General features: G+C 39.2%; 1 protein-coding gene across 2 annotated transcripts in view; it reads right to left on the bottom strand.

The window, feature by feature from the left end:
• TTC29 (tetratricopeptide repeat domain 29) overlaps positions 1-26,290 on the bottom strand; it is a 243,323-nt gene that overhangs the window by 176,938 nt on the left and 40,095 nt on the right. For both annotated transcript variants that reach the window (XM_030312961.1, XM_030312963.1), the window contains exons 5-6: positions 21,721-21,944; positions 15,853-16,038 (exon numbers count right to left, since the gene is read on the bottom strand). In XM_030312961.1, the coding sequence (XP_030168821.1) occupies positions 15,853-16,038; positions 21,721-21,944 (410 nt within the window). The remainder of the gene's footprint in view (positions 1-15,852; positions 16,039-21,720; positions 21,945-26,290) is intronic.

Genomic DNA, 26,290 nt, shown 5'->3' with positions numbered 1-26,290 from the left:
AATAGTTTTTTGAATCTGACACCAAAAACAAAAGCAAAAAAACAAAAAGTGGGACTACACAAACTAAAAAGTGTTTGCACAGCAATCTACTGAATGGGTGAAAATATTTGCATATATCTAATAAAGGGCTAATATCCAAAATATATACAGAACATATACAACTCAACAGCAAAAACCATTTGATTGAAAAATGGGTGAAAGATCTGAATAGACATTGTCCAAAGAAAATATACAGATGGCTAACAGGTACATGAAGAGATAGTCAATGTCATTAATCATCAGGGAAATGCAAATCAAAATCACAATGAGATATCATCACACCTGTTAGAATGGCTACTACCAAAAAGACAAGAAGTAAGTGGTGGCAAGGATGTGGAGAGCAAGGATCTTTTGTGCACTGTTGGTGGGAATGTAAATTGGTGTAGCCACTATGGAAAACAGTATGGAGGTCTCTCAAAAAATTAAAAATAGAAATAACATATGATCTAGTAATTCCATTACTGGTTATTTACCTGAAGAAAACAAAAACATTAACTCAAAGATATATGCACCCACATGTTCATTGTAGCATTTTTTACAATAGCTAAGATATGGAAGCAACCTAAGTGTTCACTGATGGATGAATGGATAAAGAGAAATCATGATATATATATGATATGATATATCATATACATATTCCATATATATATATATAATTAAATAATTTCAGCCATAAAGTGGAATGAAATCTTGCCATTTATGACAACATGGGTGGACCTTGAAGGCATTATGCTAAGTGAAATAAGTCAGACAAAGACAAATACCATATGATCTCTTTTGTATGTGGAATCTAAAACAAATAAACAAAAAAACAACCAAGATCATAGTCACAGAGAACAGATTGGTGGTTGCCAGAAGCAGTGGGTGAGAAGGGTGAGAGAGATGGGTGAAACTTTTTGTTTTTTAGTTTAAATAAATTGTATAAAAAAATTTTTTTAAAGAATATCACCAAATCCCATCTAGTCAAAACACTGAAAAATGAGCACTGCTCTCTAGAACTAATAATCATCTATTGTATCTAATGAGTGTCTGTCATGTACCAGGGACCAATTTACTTCATTTAACTCTTACCTCCCTGAACCAACTCTACATGTAGATTATTATTATTCCATTTAGAGATGAGAAATGTAAGACTCAGATAACGTGTGTAACTTGCCTAAGAATATACAGCTAATAAATGATGACACTGGCATTTGATCAGGTTTAGTTAATGCAAAGTTCTTAGATTACTGGTTTAAATGATAAAAGATATTATCACTAACAATTATCACAGAAGCTTTAATAAGAGTTTTATTTACCATGATACTAAAATGCCATTACTATATAAGTCCAGTTACACTGAATTTCTCTGCAAGTGTTTCTTACACACATTGAAACTATCCTTTCTGCTCAGAAGACAGCCTGTTCTATCAATATTTTGCTTAAATAACAAAACACAAAAGAACTTTCCAACATATTCAAAACTGTATAAAAGAAGGCAAGAAAAATTGTGGCAGATGTACATTATACACAATATTGGCAGATAACATGAAGCTGTATCTTGTACTGAGTTACCAAGATATGAAATGGCATTATTAGTTGAAAAGAGACAACTCTTCTTTCAAATCATGGCAGACGAATCAAATGACTGCATGGAATATTCCATAGCAATTGAATGTAAGCAAGACCAAACATGACTAGTGCACAAAACTATCAAATTACATTTTAAAATTAAATAATCTCAGCATACATTTATAGAAGATAGGGACAAAATGTACAGCTTCAAACGAGCAACCTGAAGTCCTTTCATCCAAAAAAAATTTTTTTTTTCACATTTAGAAAGTATAAAGGAAGTAGTGATAGTCTTTTGGCTCACAGTGAATTGTGGGCCCAATACTGTGGCTGGCAGATGTACCCAAGATAGGGGCATGCAGGTGCAAAAAAACCCCCAAAAAACAAAACAAAACAAAACAAACAACCCCCCCCCCCCGCAAACCCACAAGTTTTGTATCATCTTTGTCATAGGTTTGTTCATATGCTAGCTGATGGCTACATGGAAAGTACAAAGTCCAGAAAACTTTCAAATAGATTTTAGCCGTCTGAAGTACCAGTGAAGACTTTGGTATATATTTCATTAATCTAAAATAAAAAATTTGTTGGTTTAATTAGAATTCTGGATCAAGAATTTGGATCAGGATTTTCATATAAAACCAGATATCTTTGGGGCATCTGGGTGGCTCAGTCTGTTGAGCGTCCGACTTCGGCTCAGGTCATGATCTCACGGCTTGTGAGTTTGAGCCCTGCGTCGGGCTCTGTGCTGACAGCTCGGAGCCTGGAGCCTGCTTCGGATTCTGTGTCTCCCTGTCTCTCTGCCCCTCCCCCGCTCATTCTCTCTCTCTCTCTCTCTCTCTCTCTCTCTCTCTCTCTCAAAAATAAATATTCAGGGGCGCCTGGGTGGCGCAGTCGGTTAAGCGTCCGACTTCAGCCAGGTCACGATCTCGCGGTCTGTGAGTTCGAGCCCCGCGTCAGGCTCTGGGCTGATGGCTCGGAGCCTGGAGCCTGTTTCCGATTCTGTGTCCCACTCTCTCTCTGCCCCTCCCCCGTTCATGCTCTATCTCTCTCTGTACCAAAAATGAATAAACGTTGAAAAAAAAAATTAAAAAAAAAATAAATAAATATTCAAAAAAATTAAAAAAAAAAAAACACAACAGCCAGATATCTTCAAGGCTAACATTTAAGACATGAATCACTTTTTGGTGTTATTTGCCAGGCATCTGAAAAGAGGTCTAAATACCCTGCTGTATGACCAATTTAGTCTCTAACAGCCAGTTCTAATAAAACTTTAGTAGCTATGTGATAGATAATATGAGAGTCAAACTAAAAGATTCAAAGAAAATATATCTGTACTTCCTCATGCTATTGACATCTGTACAGACAATTTAAATGTTATGAAGTATAACTGGCAGTATGTTTATAGTCAAAAAAAGAAAAACACTTTTGTCCTTGGATTTTTTTTTAATGGGCCTCATGCCCAGCATGGAGCCCAATGTGGGGCTTGAACTCACAACGCTGAGATCAAGACCTGAGCTGAGATCAAGAGCCAGACACTTAACTGACTAAACCACCCAGGGGTCCCTGTCCTTTGGATTTTAAATTATGTTTTGCCACCGTTATTATGAAACTGGCACTGACAACATTAGGAATGCTAATTCTAAAATAGGTAAGTGGCAGAAAGAAGAGACAAAGGCACATATTATCCAACACATGGAATAACCTATTTTAAAACCTAAAGTTATAAATATGGAAATTAAAGTTCTTTTATAAGTCAATTATCTAATAATTCACACCTCACTTTGACACATGGATTTATTTTATTCAGTATTTAATACATTAATTCTTTTTTTTTCATTTGCGCTATTTTAAGAAAATATGAGCCATGCATGCAGAAACAGTTATACTTTACTAGATTTGGTTGGTATAAACCTCAGCACATTTTTTAAAATAAAGAATTCAATAGTTTTTGGGGTCCACAGTTCAACCCATAAAAAATATGACTGAAAATTTTCTCTCAAACAAGAAAACAATGTAGACAATGTATACAGTAGCTGTCTTGTTTTAGCCATAGTTACTAAGAGCTGATGGCACCAACACCGACAAGACAAAGCAAAGCAAAGCAGCTTGGCACAGGTAACGCCATGAGAAGAGACTGCAAATGGGATGTTAAAAGCCTAACTCATCCATAAAGCGATAACGAGAATCACAGACACGGCTATAAGTGAGGTAGATGGAGGAGCCCAAGCCCAAGGCAAACCTGAGGTCACAACAGAGAGGAGACAGGGCAGAATACCATGATGGCCCTAAAAGGCTGTTTGAAAGAATTTGCTTGAAAGAATAAGAACTGGCCATTATGGTGGTGCCTCCAACTAGCCTAAAGCCCAGACTGATGAACAGGGAAAATAACATTCCCCTCACACATAGAGGGCTTGGGCTTGTAGGAAAATCACTGGGAAAGCTGTCACCAGAAAAGGGGTTTGGTAAAGGAGCCAAAAAGTTCTCTGCATACTTTGGCTTCATTTATCTCTGTCAATGGGAATGGAGTTCAGCTCATATGGTGGAGTTTGGAAGTCTCTCCAACTAGTGAGGGATCCGTTGGAAGCATGATCCAATGAAGAATGGGGTCTTGTGGTCTGGCAGATGATTGATTTGTGAATACAGAGTACACATAGAGACATACAGAAGGGAAAGTGAGAGGGGGGAAAGTCAGATTGATGAGGCAATGATTAAAAAGGGTCTCAGAAATTTGTTAATCAAGCTTCCTGATGGATAGTCTCCTTCGAAACCAGTAGTTCTTAACAGCTGTGTTGCGGTACAGTTGTGTGTCCAGATCAGTTCTAAAATATGTTACCAATAATTTTTTACAACAATGAATAACCAAATTTCCTGAATGGTGTACTTTTTTTTTTAAGTATATAATGTTGATTGGTCATTACCCATTTTAAGTGTTACTCTGGCTCATTTAAACTCCACTATGCTTTCTAGGTGGGAGAGAAATGCTACAGAACTATTGGTAGTGCATAAACCTTCAGACCATTTTCCTTTGACCATAGCCCAAAATTAGTGCTTATACTGTGGGCAGGATGTGTATGTTGAATCTCGCTATTCTCATTGTAGGATTGTCTAAGTCAGTGTTAACAGTCATATTTGTTGCCATGAGAAAAATGGTTGAGAACTGCCACTGTTATAGCATCAATGCTCTGAGGCTGGTGGGTATGTGGGAGATAAAATACAAGATGAAGAAACCCACAGATACTAGGCGGTGAGCAGGGATACAGTGATTTTTGGTATTGGGAAGGTATACTGACAAGGTTTATGGCCACCAAATATTTCTACAGGCTGAGCAATACTGCAGCACAGTCAGAAGACAAGGGTCTGTATGCTCATAGTGAGGATGTACAGTTAACAAGACTACTTGAAGCTGTTCTTCAGCACTGGAAGCCTGTTTTGGGAATGTCCACATAAATTCTGAAGATGCTTCTGGCTGTATGAATTATTGCTTGCTATGATGGTTCAAGTGGAATCAGGGTGACAGAGATACTTTCAGGGTGGATTATCTTGAAGATGGCAGATCAGATGTTCCTGATTTTTCAGATAAGGCATATATAAAGAATCTGTTAACTCAAATATTTTTATCTGACTTAGTTTCTGAGTGTCTATGTGTTGTGTTCAATATTGACAACCACAACTACTGTGCCCGATCTTTTGATGCCTTTGTACTGATGATTAGTTCTACACTGGGTTACTGAGTTGGCTGGGAGGGAGTTGCCAAGAGGTTTGAGTGAAGGAGACTAGGAATCCAGGATTGAGTCAGAGAGCTCATTTGAGTACTAGATCCTAATTCCAAAGCCCATGATCAGGTTTGAGTCTCTGCTCCTCTGACTGAGACACCCCAAGACAGGGTCAGCCAAGGGGTCCATTATTTCCTCCTAGGTTTAGTGTTCAGTAATGATAATCATGAGATCCTGAAGCAGGTTAGGACCCTGTATTATAAACAAAACACTTCTGTAGATTTACGGTGGCGTCACTGCATATCGGCTAGCTTTAAAAAATTGTACATTTTTAGTTTTTCAGATCATAAATGTTGCACACCTACTATATTCAAATAGAGAAACACATAATAGAAAAAGTAAAATGCATCTATTTTTTCTATATTGAAAAAATAGAAATGGAATTTTTGGAAGACTAAATTGTATTGTAAATTGAGGGATTTATATATTTTTAAAAATATTAAAATGAAGTTTTCAGGGAAGAGCAAAAACATTAGATATCACATTCCAAAAGAAAGGGTTAGACTATTGTGTGAAATTTTCAAAGAAATTGCCAAAAACCATTCACAGAACTCGTAAAATCCTTCATTCACAGTAAGGGCATGTAAGTGTTAGAGACTGGAGATTGCACACGGTGGTAGCAAATAGATCCTGAAATCCCAGGGGTTTAGAAAAAGTAATTTTCTTGTTCACATGAAGTCCACTGAGAACTGAGTGACTCTCCAGGGTAACTCCCCTCCAAACACTCATTCAGGGATCCAGCTTGTTTCCATCTTGTGGCTTCACCATCTCAGCCTATGTCCCCCAAGGTCACCATGGCAAAAATACAGATAGCTTGGAAGATCTGCTTGGAAAATACAGATCTGCTCCTCCATACATTAGTCTGGAAGTGACTGCTTATAGCCTATTGGCAAGAGTTAGCATTGTTACAGTGACTAACAAATAGGACTTAAATAATGGTAGCTCTTACAATTGCAGTTACTGGAAAAAAGCATTTTTGAATGGCGGGATATGAGTTCATCATGTATAATTACCATAATTAGAGTGTTACCCTAATGTAAGACATTTCTATAATTTCCATTTTTAACTATCATAAATAGTACATACAGAAAAACATAATATATCTTTATGTAAATCGTTGTCTTAATATCTGATTATTTCCTAGAAGTAGATTAGTGGGGTTAAAGGATATGGACATTTTAAAACTCTTGATACATATTTCCAAACTCTGCTAGAAATGTCAGGCTAATTTATCCTATCACCAGCAATGTAAAAAACATGCTTAACTTATCAAGCACGTTTATCATGCTTATCAACTTATCAACTTTACACAAGTAGTAATGCTACCTTAAAAAAATAAATAGGCAACATTGACTCTTGCACATTTGAATTTGGTGCATTTTGTACCTGTCCTATCAGTACATTCACTCACATAATTGCAGTGATCAGAGAACTGACTTGCCTCTTCCATTAAAATGTAAGCCTCTGAATTAAGGGGCCATAAATATCTTTTCCAGCCACGGGTTTCCAACACTTAGCCCAGTGTCTTGCACATAGTTGGAACATAATAAATGTTTGTTATAATATTACAGGTGAAAAGTCTATCTTTAGTGCTCTAACTTTGCTTTTTTATTATTTATCTTGGTTTTTTTTTTTCATGTTTATTATCCAGTTGGATTTCTTCTTTGAATTTTCTTCTTAATTCCTTTACCATTTTTGTACTGATGTGTGTATGGTTTTTCTCAACAATTAGTACACATTCTTGAAATAATAATGCTATTAATCTGTTATCACATTTGTTTCAAATATTTCCCAGATTTATCCTTTAATTAAATAAGGTTTTTAATAAACATTTTTTTAAAAAAAGTATGTGTCAAATCTCTCAATACTTGTTTCTGATAGTGAGAATTCTATTCCCCTAGCCTCATGTTTCCATGAGGGGACGCCCTCTCTCTTTCCCCCTTCACTTCTCATCAGGGGAAGAAGTATGACATCATGTGAAATTCTGAATTCTCATCCTCTGTGGACTCAGTTCTCAAGGAGGTCTGACTACCAAGCTCCACACTGAAGCTCATAGGCACAGGCTTAGAACCTGCAGAAGAGTCTCAGCCTGACCAGTCTCCCGGTAATTAGGTGGTTACGATGAATTCTGAGGATAATAGAGTCTGGCTTGAAGAGATATAAGCTTTGTTCCCCTGATAAGTCTTAACAATTATGATCTGATTCCTATGTTTCCTCTGAATCAGTTCTGAACTTGGAGTAGGGAGAGAATATAATGATCCCTTAGTAAACTCTATCATTTTCACTTGTGCTTTGTACAACTGTTTTTATGTTTGAAGGTCTTTCCCAACTAAGACTGAATAAATATTTGCATATATTTTCCACTTGGATTTTTATAGTTTATTTTTAAATGTTTCTCATAAAATTTAATTTTACAGTAAGATACAGAAGTAATTAGCATTACTGCAGAATGGTAAATATAGAAAATCATAAAGGGAAAAATTAAATCCATACTTAATTTTTATACTGTGTATCCTCTATTTCCAAAATTTTTGACATGTATGTTTTTTTGTAGGCTTAACCATGTTTAATCAGTTTCAGTGTTTACTGTCAGTTCTTTTACATTAGAACTTCCTTCTTGAATTTTTATTTTTCATTATTTTTAATTTTCTTTATTTATTTTTATCTTGGGGGAGAGAGAGAGAGTGAGTGTGAGCAGGAGAGGGGCAGAGAAAAAGAAAGAGACAGAGACAGAGGGAGAATCACCAAGCAGGCACTATGCTCCACGCAGAACCTGACCAGGGGCTTGATCCCACAACCCTGGGATCAAGACTGAGATGAAATCAAGAGTCAGATGCTCAACTGACTGAGCCATTCAGGCACCCCTGAATTTTTATTTATTTATTTTTGATTTATCTCTTGTTGAATTGGAGAATACAATACACATGGAAAATACCTTTACAGTGTACTTTCTGAATGTCTTCCTGTTGCTTCACATGGGAGCCAGAACTGAACTCTGTAGCATACTCTCAGTAGTTTTCAACTTGGCAGCATTCTGCTCTTTCCCCTCCCCTCAAGCCCTGTGGACTTTACTTCTTTTTATTTTGCGGCAATTACTGTGGCAAGGGAGAAAACTGAATCCTAATTTTTGTTACAATGCAGGCAATGTGTGTTTTCTCTTTGAGCTTGTTTGGAGGTTCTAACAGGCGAGTGCAGCTACTTGTACACCCTTGACCCAAGAATGATCCTCCTCTATCCGGGAGGGTCGTCCTCTTTTATCAAGTACGCAGCTTCAGGAGGGACTCACGTGGAGTGGTGAGGGAGGAAGGGAACACCCGCCTAGCCAGCCACATCAGCCGAATCAACCCTGGCTGGTGATCAATGGGGTGACAGATGTTGCAGCCAGATCGCCCTCACTTCCGTGTGTTTTCTCTTTGAATGCAAGTCTGTCTTCATTTAAGTCCTTCGAAAAATTACCCAGAATTTGTCTAGCTATGGATCTTTCTTAATAATTTTTGACTGGAGCACAAATGACGAATTCAGTCTGCACATTCTGAGGGGGTTCTTTTAGGGTCTAGAGTTTTCTTAAAATGTCTTTCGTTATGCCTTATATTGCAATTACCTAATATTCTTTCTCAGGAACTTCCATATTTATTTCTCATTGTTTTCATCTTAGTCTTTCTTTTGCAAGAGTGTTTCAAGTTTGCCCTCAATATCACTGATTCAACTTCCTATTGGGTCAATTCTACTCTTTACCTTTTCCACACTGTACGTTAATTCTACTGACACATCTTTTTTTTTTTTTTTTTTCAACGTTTTTATTTATTTTTGGGACAGAGAGAGACAGAGCATGAACGGGGGAGGGGCAGAGAGAGAGGGAGACACAGAATCGGAAACAGGCTCCAGGCTCCGAGCCGTCAGCCCAGAGCCTGACGCGGGGCTCGAACTCACGGACCGCGAGATCGTGACCTGGCTGAAGTCGGACGCTTAACCGACTGCGCCACCCAGGCGCCCCTTTACTGACACATCTTAATGAAAGCATTGATTATTTCATAATCTGGGGCTCATTCTCAACTCATTTGGCTCTATCCTTAAGCTTTTCTGTCCTCCACATGTATCTTTCTGAAGATACCAAGAATTTCCCTAAAATGATCACTTTTACTGGTTTGTTCTTTACCAGAGTCTTCAGATAAATGCTTTGTTTTCCTTGAATTTCCTATATACCTTATTTAGGAGCAGTCTACTTAATCTTGGTTCTTAAAAGTAAGCAGAGTGGACAGTCTGCCCTTGCCTCTCTGCTCCCTGGCCTCTCAGTGCTGGTAGAATCCCCCCACTTCTACCTATAGTCAGAGGGTAGTTGGTAGGAACAACACTTCATTTAATTTCACTGTCTAACAGGCATTCTCCTAGGACTGAGATTTGTTCTACTCTTACTTTAACTCACTGGTTCTCTTCTAATTTGGACAGTTCTTAAAAATATCTAGTCTTTGGGGTTGGAGCTTCTTTTGAAGCTTATCATCTTGCTCATGGCCCTGTCTTTGTCCTAGTTCTTGTCAAAGGATGGGACTTCTACATCTAATAACCTGACCCGAGTCTCTTTATGTTAATAACACTCTTTAGGCAGAACTTAAAGATTTAAGGGGATAAGGGTTTATTTGTCCAGGACTGACTTTTGGAGGCTAGTTTTCTAGAAAAGAAAATGGACTTTAGCAAATTCCAAGGAAACCATTCAGGTTCAGTGCTTTTAAGGTAATCAGTTCTGATCTACTGGAGAGGCAGTACCTCTCTCCTGACAGGGGAGAGATTGGTTCTTCCCAACTATAAATGCCTGTATGGCAAATCTTGCTATTTTTATGCCATATCCTATGGCTGCAGTCATAAGGCAGAGACCTCAGGCCCCTCCCCTTTCTCTTCTTCCCCTCTGCTGATCATGCATGGGAGGGGCTATGCTAGGTCAAATCACGAATGCTGAGATGCTGGGTAAGACCTGTATTAAGGCTCTGCCACATCATGTTGCTATTGTGTCTGTCCCCAGTCACACCAGGGGTGTGACCACACTTCTCTAAACATATAGCATCCAATGAAAGGGCAATGGGCACCAGCACACCTGCTACTGTTCCTGTGTCCGTGAGTTCTCTCAGAGCAAGGCTGTTCTAGCAGGCCTGCTGTGAGTGCTGCTGACCAATTATCTTGTTAGCATGGCAGTTGTCCCAGCAAACTGGGCATCTGTCCAGGCCCTTACCACGGCCTTCTGGAAGCAAGTCAGATGACTGGAAATAAATTGAAGACCAAGATTGGAGTGGGAAGAGTCTGCTAGTGGTGTTGTGGCCAGCCTTCAAGGAGGCCAATGAGTGACTATTAGCAGAAACAAATTTTAAAAAAATCCTAAGTAGTGGGAGGCCTTCCTTTTTTTGTGATATTGGAGGGAGTTGCCTTGGATGGGTCAGATGCTTCACTAAGAGGAAAGCTGAACTCTTGCCTCTCCTAAAATTCATGCAAAAAAAAAAAAAATGAAAAGGGATGTCTTCTACTAAAAAGGAGAGAAAATTAGGGAACATCAGTAAGACAAGGATAAGTAGGCTTCTGAATTCCAACTCCTTTTCATGAGATCAAGACGATAAGGGGGACAGTCCCTTACAATGGCGGGCTTTCTCCACTGATCTGTTGCTGGATCTACCTTCCATTACTGGATATATCAGGGGAGAATGGAAGCCACTCCAATGTGTCTTCACAACACGACTCTGCTCCTGGTGCCTTCTGGCCCCCGGCAAACTGCAATCTGCACATGGAGCTAACTGTCGAAAGTTATTCTAGGACCTGAACTGGGCAAGCTGATCGGGACAACTCCTTTCTTCAGAAGTGCCTCTGTCATTGGGAGAGCTTAGGATCAGTGCTGTAGAATCTGGTTAGCCATTACTCAATCCCTGTGCTAACATCACAGATGATGGCTTCCTGAACTGGAAGATGTACATTGCCTAAGCTCTTCCTACACTGGTCTTCCCCTGCCTGTTTTTAGTGGCCATGATCAGCACTCTGGGGTTGTCACCCAACATCTATATCTAATTATCCTTTTGGTCTTCCACAGCACAGTTTGGACTCAAAGTCCTTCTGGGTTGAAATGGAATGGGCTGCTGCCAGTAAGAGATGCTCTTTATAAGCCATGGACTGAACTGGAACAGACAAATAGGTGGACAGAAATTAATGGTTAACTTGCCCAAGACTGGATCTTCAGGCTAGCCTTTCAGAAAGGAGTTTGGCCTCCTGCAAGCCTCCATAGAAACCAGTTAGCCTCAGTACTAAGTCCATTAATCTGGCCAGAAGCAAGGCTTGGACCCAGATCCTGAATCACTGGAAGTGGGGAAAGGGGAAAAAGTGTTGCTTCTTGCTCAGCTGTGAATGTTGACATGGTCATTTCTGCCCAAGTTTGCTATCCCTACCCCCAAACCCAATAAAACCACAACTGCAAGGCTTGGACCCCAGTATCCTAATCATGCCAAGTAAAGGGGTTGGTGCTGGACCCAAGCAGTAATGCTGATCTGGCAGAAGAGGACTGAGGTTACAGCTCTGCCATGTCATCATGCCATTGTTATCCTAGACCCAGATCATCCCAGGGGAGGAGCCAGTGTTTCCTTAATCATGTCTCTTAAAAAACCCTCTCTCCCAGTATCTGACAGCTGGCCTTGCTAGACCTCTGTGTGCTGCTCTAGAAGGTATGGACATATCTCCTACTGACATAGTGTCTGAGAGTTTTCTCCAATCCTCCACAGATGTGGTGTGAATGCGGCTGGTCCATTTTTCCTTACAAATATGTCACAGTTCTGAAAGAAGATATAGCCACTGATTTGCTACAAGTTATTTGTCAGTCCATGACTATTTATGCTTGACACCCCAGCTATAGTCTGAAGATACCTGACATGAAGAGTCACACTGCCAACCCTTTAGCCTATGGAAATCAGGCCACATTGTATACTAGGGCCTGATCTTTAACAGCAGTGGGAACAAGGACCTGGGCTCTACTCTGGCCAGGGGGCTCTGGATGAAGCTCTGGTCACATATGTGCCAGTGGGCTGCACACTGGCCCTGACTGCACCCAGGTGCCCAGTCCCTGTGACTATGGCTTCTGCTCATGATCATTTGCTCTATAGTTCCCTGAGGGTTCTGGAGCCATGCCCTGGACTACAGCCTGCTTCGCTGGGCCCTGACAACCTGCCCTTTCCCATCTGCCGGCTGGTATCCTGCTTTAACCTGAATGGGCACCCCTGGAATCAGGATGCTGCCACCTGCCCCTGAGCACAGCTGCTGCCTAGCTGTTGCTGTAGGGCCTCCATTCGCTTGTCTGGACCAATCAGCTCAGATTTGTGGATGCTATACCTCCATCACCTCAGGGGGAGCCCTACAGCCAGGTGAGTCCTCACTGCACTCTAGCCACACATTCTAAGTAGTCTTAGTTTACCCGGATTACAAAAGCTGCACAGATACTTTTCACCATTGCTAAGCAACACTCAAAGCCCGTCTCTAGAATTTTCAGCAACATCAACACAGTTATTTTATCCATCAGGCAATAAAGGCATGATTCTCAGGGCCTATGAACTGATCAAGGGCATAGAAAAATATTTTAGACCTGACAAAAAAGTGATTGCAAACAAAAAACACAACCTAATTTAAAAATAATTTCATGGGCAAAATATTCTATTTGCTGTGGAATATGGGTGCATTTTATCATGCTATAGGGTGTGACACCTAAATATGAGCAAGCCAAGGACCTGCAAATGTAATCTCACAGCAGCCCAGCCTTCATATTTCCCAAACTCATCCTCATTTGCAGTCACTAAAATTGTATGGGCAACCACGGTGGCACGGTTGCTGAGTAAATGGGTAGATTAATGAATAAATAAGGGAAGTAATGCATAAATCCTCCAACAGAAATGCATTCAGATATTTTAAAAAATCAGGAGGGAAACTGGAAGTTGATGTTTAATGGGTATCGAGTTTCAGTTTTGCGAAGTTCTGAAGACAGATCACACGACAGTGTGAATATACTAAACACTGAGCTGCACACTTAGATGTTGAGATGGTAAATTTTGTTATGCATTTTTTCTGCAATAATTTTTTTTAAATCAAACTGAATTTTTAAAATCAGAATTAAAATTGATACAGAAATTCAGAATATACCTATGATAGCTATTTGAATCTCACTGAGCCACTCTTAATATTTTCACTAATGGAGCCCTGACTTCTTCAGCCTTATTATCATATATTATTTCTTATTTCTTTTGTGACTTTTTTGGGGACTAGAAGTGGACACTTTAATTGATCTGATTTGTTGACACAAATCAGAAAATTAGGGCCCCAATTACAGAAACAAAACAAAACAAAAAATGATTTTTATTGTATTCAGTTGTGGGGTGGGGGGTGGGGTTCCGGGTTTCCTATAGTAAAGAATAAAAAAGTGGTAACTTATCTTCTAATATATAATTTTCATAACTAGCACATCATGGAGGTAAAGCAACCAATCCTTTGTTTGCACAGAGCAGTGACTACAGGCTCTGAAGCTAGCTGACTAGTCAAAACTAGCTTCACTATCAGGGTGCCTGGGTGGCTCAGTTGGTTAAGCGGCCAACTTCAGCTCAGGTCATGATCTCACACTCCGTGAGTTCGAGCCCCGCGTCAGGCTCTGTGCTGACAGCTCAGAGCCTGGAGCCTGTTTTGGATTCTGCGTCTCCCTCTCTCTGACCCTCCCTTGTTCATGCTCTGTCTCTCCCTGTCTCAAAAATAAATAAAACGTTAAAAAAAAAAATTAAAAAAAAAACAACTAGCTTCACTACCAACCAGCTTAATCTCTTTTGGCCAGTTTTCTCATCCTCAAAGTGAAGATAATAATTTTTTAAAGTTTAAAAAAGTATTCACCACACCTATGAAATGAGAGTAATTTTTAAAAGCTTAAGAAAGAATTTTACTTAAGCAAGAATTTATCCCATTTTTACAAACTGGAAGAACACTACTTTTAACAACAGGTTGCAAGCTTTAACAACTTCTCAAGTTACAGTAATAACCAACCTTTCCTTACTCTGAATATACAGAAGCTTAAACCCAAACTCTGAATCCTGCTGTGTCCCTATTTTGCCTTTCCACTCTTAGCTGCCACCACTGCTCAGAAACACACTTTCCACTTTATTTATTTGCTTTAAAGTTTATTTATTTATTTGGAGAGAGAGAGACAGAGAGAGAGAGAGAGAGCTCTGGGGAGGAACAGAGAGAGCAGGAGAGAGAGGGAGAATCTCAAGCAAGCATTGGGAGCCCGATGTGGGGCTCAAACTGACAAAATGTGAGAGTATGACCTGAGCTAAAATCAAGAGTCAGACGCTCAAGCCACTGAGACACCCAGGTGCCCCCACACTTTCCATTTTAAACAGGTTGCCCCTCCTACAAGTTTTTCTAACTACGCTTTAGTAGCTCCCTCCTACAGAATATATTCCTGTTTTCTTGCCTGCCTAAATTCCACCCCATCTTCCAAGTCCCCTACCAGTCCCTACTGATCCCATTATGCCTTCCTTGAATCTAGTCTGTATGATCTCTCATTTCTCTGAGTTTTTCTGGCAAACCTGGTATTTATCCCTCAAGATGGCTCCCGACCATATTCCACGTCCTAGCACCTACCATGTTATAGATTACGTATAATTTCCTGAAGCACAAAAACTTTTTTTTTAAATCTTTCTCCAAGTCCTATACAGTCCTAGCTACAAAATAATAAATATTTTCTAATTTAACTGTTTGGCCAAAGTCAAAACCTTTGTGGAAAATGAGACAGTTTTTTGGGAAAAGAAATAGGATTATTCATATCTTTTCATATATTTTCTTTGTATATTATCTACCCACCATTCCTTCCATAATTTTAATTCTTAAATTTCTATTTGCATCCTTTAGTAAGCCATCATACAAAATATGTTTAGATGATTTTTGTTGTTTTTGTTTCAGTCTTGTCTTAAGATAACATCATTAAGTATGAAGTTACTTTTAAAGGACTTTTCCTTCAGAAGTTGTTATAAATCACAATGGGGCAATATCTAAATTATAGAGGTATTTTTTTGGTCCCCTTTGTAGGGGACATGTGGCATTAGGAAAGTCATGAAGCATGCCTTCCTTTATTCCCATTTTCATACAGGAGAAATCAAGTTAAAATGAATAGAGGACTTAAGAATGGTAAGAAATTCAAAATCATACAGCAAGTGGCACTGACGGATATATGTGGATGGATACGGGAGGATGCTTATTCTCCGTGCTGCTGCTGCTGCTGCTGCTGGGAACTCTAGCCTGAGCGCTTGGGTGGAGTATGACTGCAAGGAATACTTAAGGTGAATCCATAAGTCACACACCTCTGCTTTTTAATCTCAATAACTTACATGCTTATACTAACGCCTCAGGTCTTTTTCTCAATCCCCACGTGCTTTCTGGTTGCCTGGACTCTGAATCCTCCAAAGCACCCAGGACAGCCTGACAAATGACCACTCACCCTCTTCCTCGAAGAGAAGTCCCATGTGCGCATGCGCCTCGGCTTCTTTCTTCCCACCGTCAATTTTGATCCGTTGAGCAATCTTAAAACATCGTTCATAGAAGTGGTTCCTTACCCATTTGTCTTCAGAATTACTGAAGTAACAGGCCAGTGCATACAAGTTGTTATAGACATCTTCAAAGTATTCTTCAAACAAAAACATAAACTGCATTAGAAAAATGTCTCACGGCTTGCCCCTTCAAATGTTAAACCAACTTAGTGACATTTATTTTTTATTTTTCCTTAAAAGCATGATTAGCTATTTTAAAAATGGAAATGCAAACTTAAGTTCATGTATTTTAACCACTAAAATAGTTACATCGAAGATGTGCACTCCAAAAATACAACAAAAACCCTTTTGAAAACTTAGAAGATGTTAGAAAGGGGCACCTGCGTAGCCCAGGAAGTTAAGCATCCAACCTCAGCGGCCCGGTCATGATCTCACTGTTGATGAGTTCTAGCCCCACATCCTTAACTCAGGCCCTGCCTGGGTGAGCTCAGCGCTGAAAGTGTGGAGCCTGAGTGGGATTCTCTTTCTCTCCCTCTCTCTCTGCTCCTCACTCACTCACACCCTCTCTCTCTTCAAAATAAAAAAATAGGGGTGCCTGGGTGGCTCCACCGGTCAGGTGTGGGATTTTGGCTCAGATCATGATCTCCCGGTCTGTGGGGTTGAGGCTGCTGTCCGCTCTGTGCTGACAGCTCAGAGCCTGGAGCCTGCTTTGGTTTCTGTGTCTCCCTCTCTCTCTGCGCTCCGCCACCTCCCCCCCCCCCCCCCCCCGCACTCTGTCTCTCTCTCTCCAAAATAAACATTAAAAAATAATAAAAAAACTAAAAGAATATATTAGAAATTGAAATACCCTTTTGGTTGAAAACAGCACAGAGCCTGCTTGGGATTTTCTCTCCCTCTCTCTGCCCTCCCTTGCGTGCTCTATTGCTCTCTCTCTCTCAAAATAAATAAATAAATTAAAAAACAAAAACAAAAACAAAACCAAATACTCTCATCGCAGAACTGACTTCGCTTATGTTTTGGCTTTGCATTGTGAACCTTCTACCTAATGTGAACAAAGCACTAAAGTCTGTTTTATAATATTTTATTTATTTATTTATTTATTTATTTATTTATTTAACATTTATTTATTTTTGAGAGACAGAGCAAGACAGAGCACAAGTGGGGGAGGGGCGGGGGGTCCACAGACTCCAAATCAGGCTCCAGGCTCCGAGCTGTCAGCACAGACCCCGACCAGGGTCTGGAACTCACCAACCGCGAGATCATGACCTGGGCGGAAGTCAGCCGCTTAACCAACCGACCGAGCCACCCAGGGGGCACCTATAATATTTTATATTCTTTGTCATCTTTAGTGACTAGAGAGCTATTTTATAAAGTCTATAAAGCGTTCCATATCTTCCATTTTTAAAAAGTTCTATAAAGAGCTTTCATGAAAAAAAATGATCCCAAAATAATTTGTTTTTCAGTAATCACACCTCAATAGAAAAACATTTCCAAAATTTCATACTTTTTTTTTCCTTTTTTCTTTTTAGAATGAGTTATATAAGCTATCAAGATTCCATATTTAAAGACACTTGTCAGGGGCCTCTAGGTGGCTCAGTCATTTTACGTGGCCAGCTTTAGCTCAGGTCTGATCTTGAGGTTGGTAAGTTCCAGTGTGCATCAGGCTCTGTGTTGACAGCTCAGAGTCTGGATCCTGCTTCTGATTCTGTGTCTCCCTCTCTCTCTCTGCCCCTCCCCCACTCATACTCTGTGTGTGTGTGTGTCTCTCTCTCAAAAATAAACATTTAAAAAATTAAAAAAAAAAATAAAGACCACTATCAGTTAAACTATTTTTCTAGTAAAAAATGCAATATTTTTCATAGTATTAAGTATAAAGGGATATATTCAAGTTTTGAATCTTTGGACAATCCAAATATATGGGCTGTACCCTTTACATTCTAAGCAGCCTTATCTCCTTGCTTGTAGACTGCTTATTTGAATTGTCAGTAGACATTTATAAGATGAAAAACATTTTTACTGGTGGTTTATTATTTAGACAAGTATTCACTGTGCTATCTAAAAAGGAGATTCCATGATGAAATAAATGTGGAAAATACAGTTGCTAATTTCCCTCTTTTAGTGAACCACATGGTATACATCAGCATATTAAAGGCTCTGGTAAGTCCTGCAATAAATCAGCCTCCTTAATGTCAACGTTAATTCATCTGGTGTTTCTCAAACTTATTTCATCAGATAATTATTTTTGTTTTGCTTTACATAAAACCTGTAAACATCCTGTGGGACTCTGCTTGTATAGAACATATTTGGGTATCTTAAATAAATGTTATTAGAAAAAAATTGCTGCTTAACCCTTAACAATAATTTAAAGTCAAGTGTAAATAATGTTTGAATTATCTATTGATTCAGTTGCCCATTACCATTATTGCCATCTCTTCTCCAGCCCCATGGGGCACAAGGCCCTAATCATAACATTATAGATGGTACAGAGATGATTTACAATAATGGGTAATATAAGAAATGTTATTAGGGACAAAAAATAAAAGCACTTTAACAAATGGAAAATAATCCAAAAAGAAATGACTAGCTTACTTTAAACACCTTTTGCTACAAACCAGCAAGTGGTGTTTTGCAGAATAATTTAAATAACTCTAGGTTCCTGTTCTGTAAGTCTCAAGAGACAGAACTGGCCCAAGATGACTATTGTTAGTGCTATAGCTTTGATTAAATGAACTTCATTGTGGCCCTAGAGTGATAGTCTTTCCAATGAGAAGCAATGAGAATGCTCAGAGATAATGCTACTTCAGGATAATTGTTTCAGATTCCATATATGTCTTATGACCATATAAGATGGAATCCTGAGACACCATTAACAAATTTTTACATTCTAGATTAAGTGTGTGTGTGTGTGTGTTTGCATGTTGCATGTTTTAAGATTTAAGATTAATTCAAATTAATAAGAGTGAATGAGTATATCCCCTTTCCCATTTTCTGGGATGTTCTTAACTTGTATCACAATTTTTCCTCAATAAAGCTTATGTAGTAAATGTGAAAATAATTAACACAATTTTTTTAAAGTATACAAATATTCAGAAGTCCTTCAACTGAGGTATTTCCAACAATATTCTTCACTATAATCTTATTTTTCTATATTTCAACCAGGCAAAAGCCACTGCATTTTTGAACAAGATAACCTGAGCAAGAGGTAATTTTATTTCTTTAACAAATACAGCTTAGTTACTATGAATATATGATAAAACCAACCAGTAAAGAAAATAATTCTTTTCTTTACTAATATCATGTGTATAAGGTATTGATTACTATAAAGTTTGGACTTTGTTAATTTTTGGGATTGGAGAAAGTTTTTTTTTTTTTAGGTTTATTTATTTACTTTGAGGGGGTGGGGAGAGATAGAGGGAAAGAGAGAGAATCCCAAGTATGCTCCATACTGTCAGTGCAGAGTTGGCTCTGGGGCTTTAACCCATGAAAGGTGAGATCCTGACCTGAGCCAAAATCAAGAGCCAGACGCTCAACCAACTGAGCCACCCAGGCACCCCAAGAAACACTTTTCTTTAAATGTTTACTTTTATTTAATAAAAAATTGTAAATTAATGTTTTCTACATTAAAATAGACTACTTAGCATTTTAGTTTCTTTATAATTACAAAATGCTTTATGACAAGTTTCTCATAATTATGACACTTTTTTATAACAAGTGACGTATGGGGCTCATATTTATGCTACTCAGATGAAAGCCTCTATTTAAAACACTTAGCGAATGTGATGAATTCAACTTGAAAAAACGACTAATGGGAAATTTTTATCTTGCTCAATTCTATTTTCAGTGCAAATATCACTTCAGAATTTGGAGCTGAAATGAGAATGTAAGTTTTTAACAAAGCATTTTTTATTTATAATAGTTAATTTCTTGAGAAATTAGATGTCATATTTTAAAATTCACCAGAGGATTCTATTTTTAAAGTGAATCCTGTGGGGCATCTGAGTGGCTCAGTCAGTTAAATATCTGGCTCTTGATTTTGGCTCAGGTCATGATCTCATGGTTTGTGGGTTCCAGCCCTGCAAAGGGCTTTGCACTGACAATGCAGAGCCTGCTTAAGATTCTCTCTCTCTTTCTCTCTGCTCCTCCCCTGCTTGCACTCACTCTCAAACAAACTTAAAAAAAATTAAAAAGTTAATCCTGCAGCTAAGCATTTTTCAGAATACAAATATCTGCCTCCTGTACTCATCACACACACATACAAACACACACGCACATTCACTTGTTAAAATTTTCGTGTATCTCATATTTGTAAGTCAGGTCACAACCTGATAGGAAACATGTATTAACTCCACTGTAGAGGTTGAACGACTTCTGCTATCCCTCTAATACTGTTACCATGCCCCCATTAATTTTCCCCACTGTCATTGGTACAGTTGTGGAAAGTTGTGTAATACTCGACTTTCTTTAAAGAATTTTTTCAATGTTTATTTTTGAGAGAGAGAGAGAGACAGAGATAGAGACAGAGACAGAACAGGAGCTGGGGAGGGGCAGAGAAACAGGAAAACACAGAATCCAAAGCAGGCTCCAGGCTCTGAGCTGTTAGCACAGAGCCCAATGCAGGACTCAAATTCATGAACTTTGAGATTATGACCTGAGCTGAAGACAGATGCTTAACTGACTGAGCCACCCAGGTGTCCCTCTAATACTGTATTTTCTCATAGAAAGGCCTGAAGTAAAATATAGGCATTGTTGGGGCCTGAGCTTCTCTCTCAGTCCTATGATATTTTCACACAAGAAGTTGAAGAAAAAAATAATTTAGATCACCAAATTTATATGCTGACTTCTAGGATCTAGGATTTCCTTTCTTTGATTATATAAAACGACCAATTCCTAATATGTAACTAGGAAAGGCTCATGACAACAATATGAGTATAATTACAGTGGAGATCAAAATATTTTATTCACTAGATGAAACATTGACTTTTGGGAAAATTTTCAGATACAAGAAAAGGAATTTACTACAAACGATGTGATGGAAAATATAAAATTAACAATTTTATTTATAATTGTGAATTGCAGGCTTTTCATATCTTCCTACTATTCACTAATAAAAATTCTCCGATTGAAATCTGTAGGACTTGTTGGTAAGATCTTCAAATTCTATTATATAAATTATAGAAAATCAATATAAATTTTCAAGTTATAATACTCTTTGAAAGAATGAAACTCTTGGGGCGCCTGGGTGGCGCAGTCGGTTAAGCGTCCGACTTCAGCCAGGTCACGATCTCGCGGTCCGTGAGTTCGAGCCCCGCGTCGGGCTCTGGGCTGATGGCTCAGAGCCTGGAGCCTCTTTCCGATTCTGTGTCTCCCTCTCTCTCTGCCCCTCCCCCGTTCATGCTCTGTCTCTCTCTGTCCCAAAAATAAATAAACGTTGAAAAAAAAATTTAAAAAAAAAAAAAGAAAGAATGAAACTCTTAGTAAAAGTCTCTATTCAGATTATATATTTTAAAAATCATGGAAAGATTTGTAATTCATGATACAAAAGATTTTAATACATTGGAACATTGTGGCGGTGTTATTAGGTGCGGTGCATGCATTGTCTTTCCTGCTTGAAATGACATCAGCAGGATGCCCCTGTGTCTGGGCAGCTTGTGATTCAGCGTTCCCCTATCATGTATTCCATAAAGATGCTCAGATGTCTAGAATGCACTGTGCTAAGGTGTCTTAATGGTCTCAATTCAGACATGAAACACTCTGCACTCCTCCCTCGGGCTCACTGCTCCAGCTCCCGCAGCACTGCTGCCCACAGTCCCTCCACTCACCTTTCCGTTCAGCCGCCTCAGCCCTGGTCAGGTGGTGGTAGAAGTGACCCAGCTTATCAGGCTGCTCCTCCAGGGGTCTCTGCAACCAGAAAAGGGACCTAACTCTTGCAGCCTCCTGCAGGGCATCCCACTTCTCCATCAGGGCGAAGAGCTCAGTAAAGGACTTGTGATAACCGTCTCGCAGCATGTCCACACAAATGTTCTTCTTGTACGAGTTCCGGTAACTGGGAAGAAGAAACCCAACACTCAGAACATGATTTTAATCCTTTAAATCCATGCAGTGTTTTTCTTCTCTAAAGATGAAAGGTTGAAATGTGCTGCCTTTTTTTTTCCCCTCAGTGAAAGCTGAAAACTATCTTTGCCTCACACGCTTATAATTGAACAACTTCAGTTTAATGAAAGATGCCAGGAGCTACCCAAATGTAGTAATTTTAATAAAATTACATTATAAATATAGCAGTTCCAGAGCTGAGCTCTGTTTGATAGGGACAAATAAACTAGTTGACTGATGTCAGTCCATTCTGGCTGCTAGAACAAAATACTAGTGACTGAGTAGCTTGTAAACAGCAGAAATATATTGCTCACAGTTCTAGAGGCTGGAATTTCAAGATCAAGTCACCAGCATGGTCGCCTCCTGGTGAGGGCCCTCTTCCTTGTTCATGGTTGGTGCCTTCTCACTGTGTCCTTACATAGTGGAAGGGTTAGGGATCTCTCTGGAGACTTTTTCTTTCTTTCTTTCTTTTTTTTTTTTTTTTTTTAATAAGGCACTAATCCCATTCATGAGGGCAGAGCCTTCATGACCTAAGCACCTCCCAAAGACCTCAATTACTAACACCATCACCTTTGGGAGTTAGGATTTCAACATATGAATTTGGGGGAACACATGCAGACTGTAGTAATTGCAAGATCCAAAAGTACTTGATATACTAGCCTCCCAGTAAAACAAAACAAAAAATTCAACATGCCAAGCAAAAATTAAATATGCCATTTAATGTCAAAAAGGCACTCTATATTATGTGGCTTCATTATAAGTTATGGAATTTCCTTCATTCGTTCATTCACTCATGCTTGGATGTTTGGTTAGAAAATGTTTATTAAAATCTATTAATAAATACATTTAAAAATATTTTCAGTTAAGATTAAGTTAATGATTTTTTAGATTAATAATTCACTTCTAATTTAGTGATAAATCATATACAAGGAGATAAAGTGACAAATGAATACTCAATTTATTTAACAGATAGCTATTAAATTTTCTAGGTAGAAGGCACTGTTCTAGACCAAATGGATTCAATCTCCTTGTGAAGTTTGTATTCTAGTGGGAGAACACAACCAACAAGTAAATAGGAAATAATAAATCATTTCAGATGATGAAAAGTGGGATACAGGAAATAAACAGAGTTATGGGACAACAGCTGTGTGGCAGCTTTTATTCCACTTAATGAGCAATCAGAGGCCAAATCATATAGCTACTAATTATATTACATTACATTTTTTAAAAATTAGGAGCCAGTTAAATATTTAGAACAACTGACACAATGTGATACTACTAGTAATAAAAATTTCAGGGTGGAGTGGAGACAGCCTTGAATTAGATTACTCAAGGTTGGGCCCAGTTCTACCGCTCCGTGTACCTCATTTCATCTCGTTTGTAAAATGTGTGTATCAATCTATGCCATACCTATATCACAGGATTCTTCTAAGAACAAAATTAAATTATGTAGGGGTGCCTGTGTGGCTCAGCTGGTTGAGCGTCTGACTTCGGCTCAGGTCATGATCTCGCGGTTTGTGAGTTCAAGCCCCGTGTCAGGCTCTGTGCTGACAGCTCAGAGCCTGGAGCCTGTTTCGGATTCTGTGTCTCCCTCTCTCTGACCCTCCCCCACTTGTAAAAAAAAAAAGATTATGTATGTGAAGATGCTCAGATACATGTAAAGTCCTGCACTACTGGTTCTCAACTCCTGGATATGCAGTAGATTCATCTAAAGAATTAAAAAACAAAAGAAAAAAGAAAAAAACAGCCCATATGCCATCCACCAAGAATTTCTTACTCAGTATAAGTAAGGTATAAGCTTAGGTATAAAGAAAGGTGAAGAGAGGAGTGGTGAGAGAGTAGCTTTTAAAGAAAAGACAGGACCTCAAAGCCATGGTAAGAAGTGTGGACTCCAAGCGAAGAGTGAGTTAGATCCATTGAAGGGTCCCAGTTAGGGAAATGACTACATGAGATTACAGTTTAGAAAAATCACCCGGAAGGAGTGTTCCAGCTGAGCTGTTATCCTCCCCGCTCTGGCATCCAGATAGATATACAGCACCTGTTTAATAGGACTCATCCATAAAGAAAATAAGGAAGCCACATTCCTAGGCCACAAGGTCAAAGGCCCCCATGTTGTAGGAGACCAAAAACATATGACATAGGGAAGAGAAAAGAAGTAAAAGATTTTTGTTTGTTTCTGCCCTCTTGTCAAGACAAAGGAAGATAGTATGAAGAAGGAGCAGTGAAATGCTGCAAAGGCCATGTCCTCTCTCTCCCCTCCTTCTACCTGCCCCACACAAGGTATACCAAAAGTCACTGTATTGGATTTCTCAGAACCAGCCACTATAATTTCCCATAGCCCCTGAATGGTATGGGTGACATACCATAGTCATCTAGTGGGCTCCATGTATGACACAACAGTTAATGGAAATAGAGGGCTGGTATATGTCACAATGTCACTGGCCACAACGAGGGAATGTGTGCTAAAATGTTCTTGTATGGCTGCCCACTGGGGGCTGAAGGAGGACACAGCTATAACGCTGAGAATAAGAAGCCTTAGGGAGTTATCAAAGGAGTCAGGTCAGCATATTTCCAAATCTGACAGAAAAGGATAGATTGAATGCGTGAGAGATGGACACGTGTATACAACCCCATAGGTTTGGAATGCATTCAACTACAAGCAAGAGAACTTGTTTCATAGTACCTTTAAAACTAGAGATCTCCATTTCTCTCAGCAAAAGATGCCTAAAAGTAGGCATCTGATGGCCTTGGTTCAGTGGTCTGGCAAGGTCAATGCACCTGGGATTATCTTATTCTTTACCTCATGCTTGTCCCCTGCTGGTCACTGGATGGTTGTTATAGCTTCAGATACTGTGTCCATCTTCAAGGCAAAAAGAATGGGGAGATGGGTGGCACCAGATATGTCTTTCCCTATTACTGGGAACACCAAAAGCATTCCTGTAACGGCTAGTAAATTCTTACTTTGGTTCCATTGGCCATGGCCACCCCTTGCTGCAAGGAGACTGGAAAAACTAAAATTCTGCCTGTTCTCAGACACATTGCTCTCCCAAGCAAAACTGTAGTTTTGTTGGCAAAGAAGAATGAAGACACAGATACTAGAGAAGGATATTCAGTGTCTATAGTAAGGTCTTAGATTAAGATCTGAAAGTAAATACTGACAAACCCCCAGCCCTGGAGTTGCCAGATGAAACTGGGCAGGATGCCCAGTTAAATTTGAATATCAGATAAACAATGAATATTTTTTTTAGTATTAGTATGCCCCAAACATTGCATAGGACATATTTATACTAATTTTTTTGAAACTCAAATTGAAGTATATATCCTATATTATTATTTGCTAAATCTGGCAACTCTCCTCCTCTCTACCCTTCTCCAGCACTGTGTTGTTTCTATATGAGAAAACAGGGTGAGGGGACGAGGTGTCAGAATCTTGAATAACCCGAGAAATCACTGAATTGGACTCACATTACCTGAGAAGAACAAGACTGGATTTTTACACTAGGGAAGATCAAGGCTCGCGGCCAGGAATTAAAATTGTTATAAAAAAAATAAAGGCTTTCAATTTAGCATCTTCAAGCTTGTGACTCTGAAATTTGCACCTGATCCAAGAGAATGGCCAGGAGGAGGGTAGAACTGGGAGCAGGGCGAAGAGATGGAAGAATCCGGTGGTCTTGGAAAGGAGAGGTCACAGGGGCTGGACCAAAGGAAAGGCAGGGGGAATGGATAGAAGTAGGTGGGTTCAACACATATTTAGGAGATAAAAATATCAATTCCTTGGTGACTGAGGGGGTGTTGGGGGAGGAGGAAAAGGAAGACCTAGGAGGACACCAGGTTTTGAGGCTGGGCAATAGGTAATTGGTTATTTGCTAAAGAAGAGAACACAAAAGGATGGACAGGTTTGGGGAAAGATAATGAGATTGGACTCAGATAACTTAAGTGAGAAGAAGGCTGAAAGGATATCCAAGTAGTACCTCCAAATGGAGACAGGTTGTGGGGGAATATAGGAGATCTGAGGACGAGATCTGAGGGGCTAAAAATCTAACCTTGCTTCAAACAAGCGCTGTCATCTTTGATGGTTATGCCTTGGAAGAGAAGAAAGTTGTAAATAAATAAAAAATAGAATATTGACTTTAAACAATAAAAATAAACACAAGCCAGGAGGCTATCCACATTCTAATCTCAACTGGGACAAAAATGCAGAAAATCACTCTGCAGGCCTTGTTTCCTTCACCTGGAAGGTGAGGGTGTTTGGGTTGGCTTTGGTCACCCAACACCTAGCTCCATTTCCACAGGTGGCAG

Source organism: Lynx canadensis, chromosome B1 (genome assembly GCF_007474595.2).
Source record: "Lynx canadensis isolate LIC74 chromosome B1, mLynCan4.pri.v2, whole genome shotgun sequence".
Classification (NCBI taxonomy): Eukaryota; Metazoa; Chordata; class Mammalia; order Carnivora; family Felidae; genus Lynx; species Lynx canadensis.
Note: the sequence above shows the minus strand (reverse complement) of the source record. Positions and strands in the feature narration are given on the sequence as shown.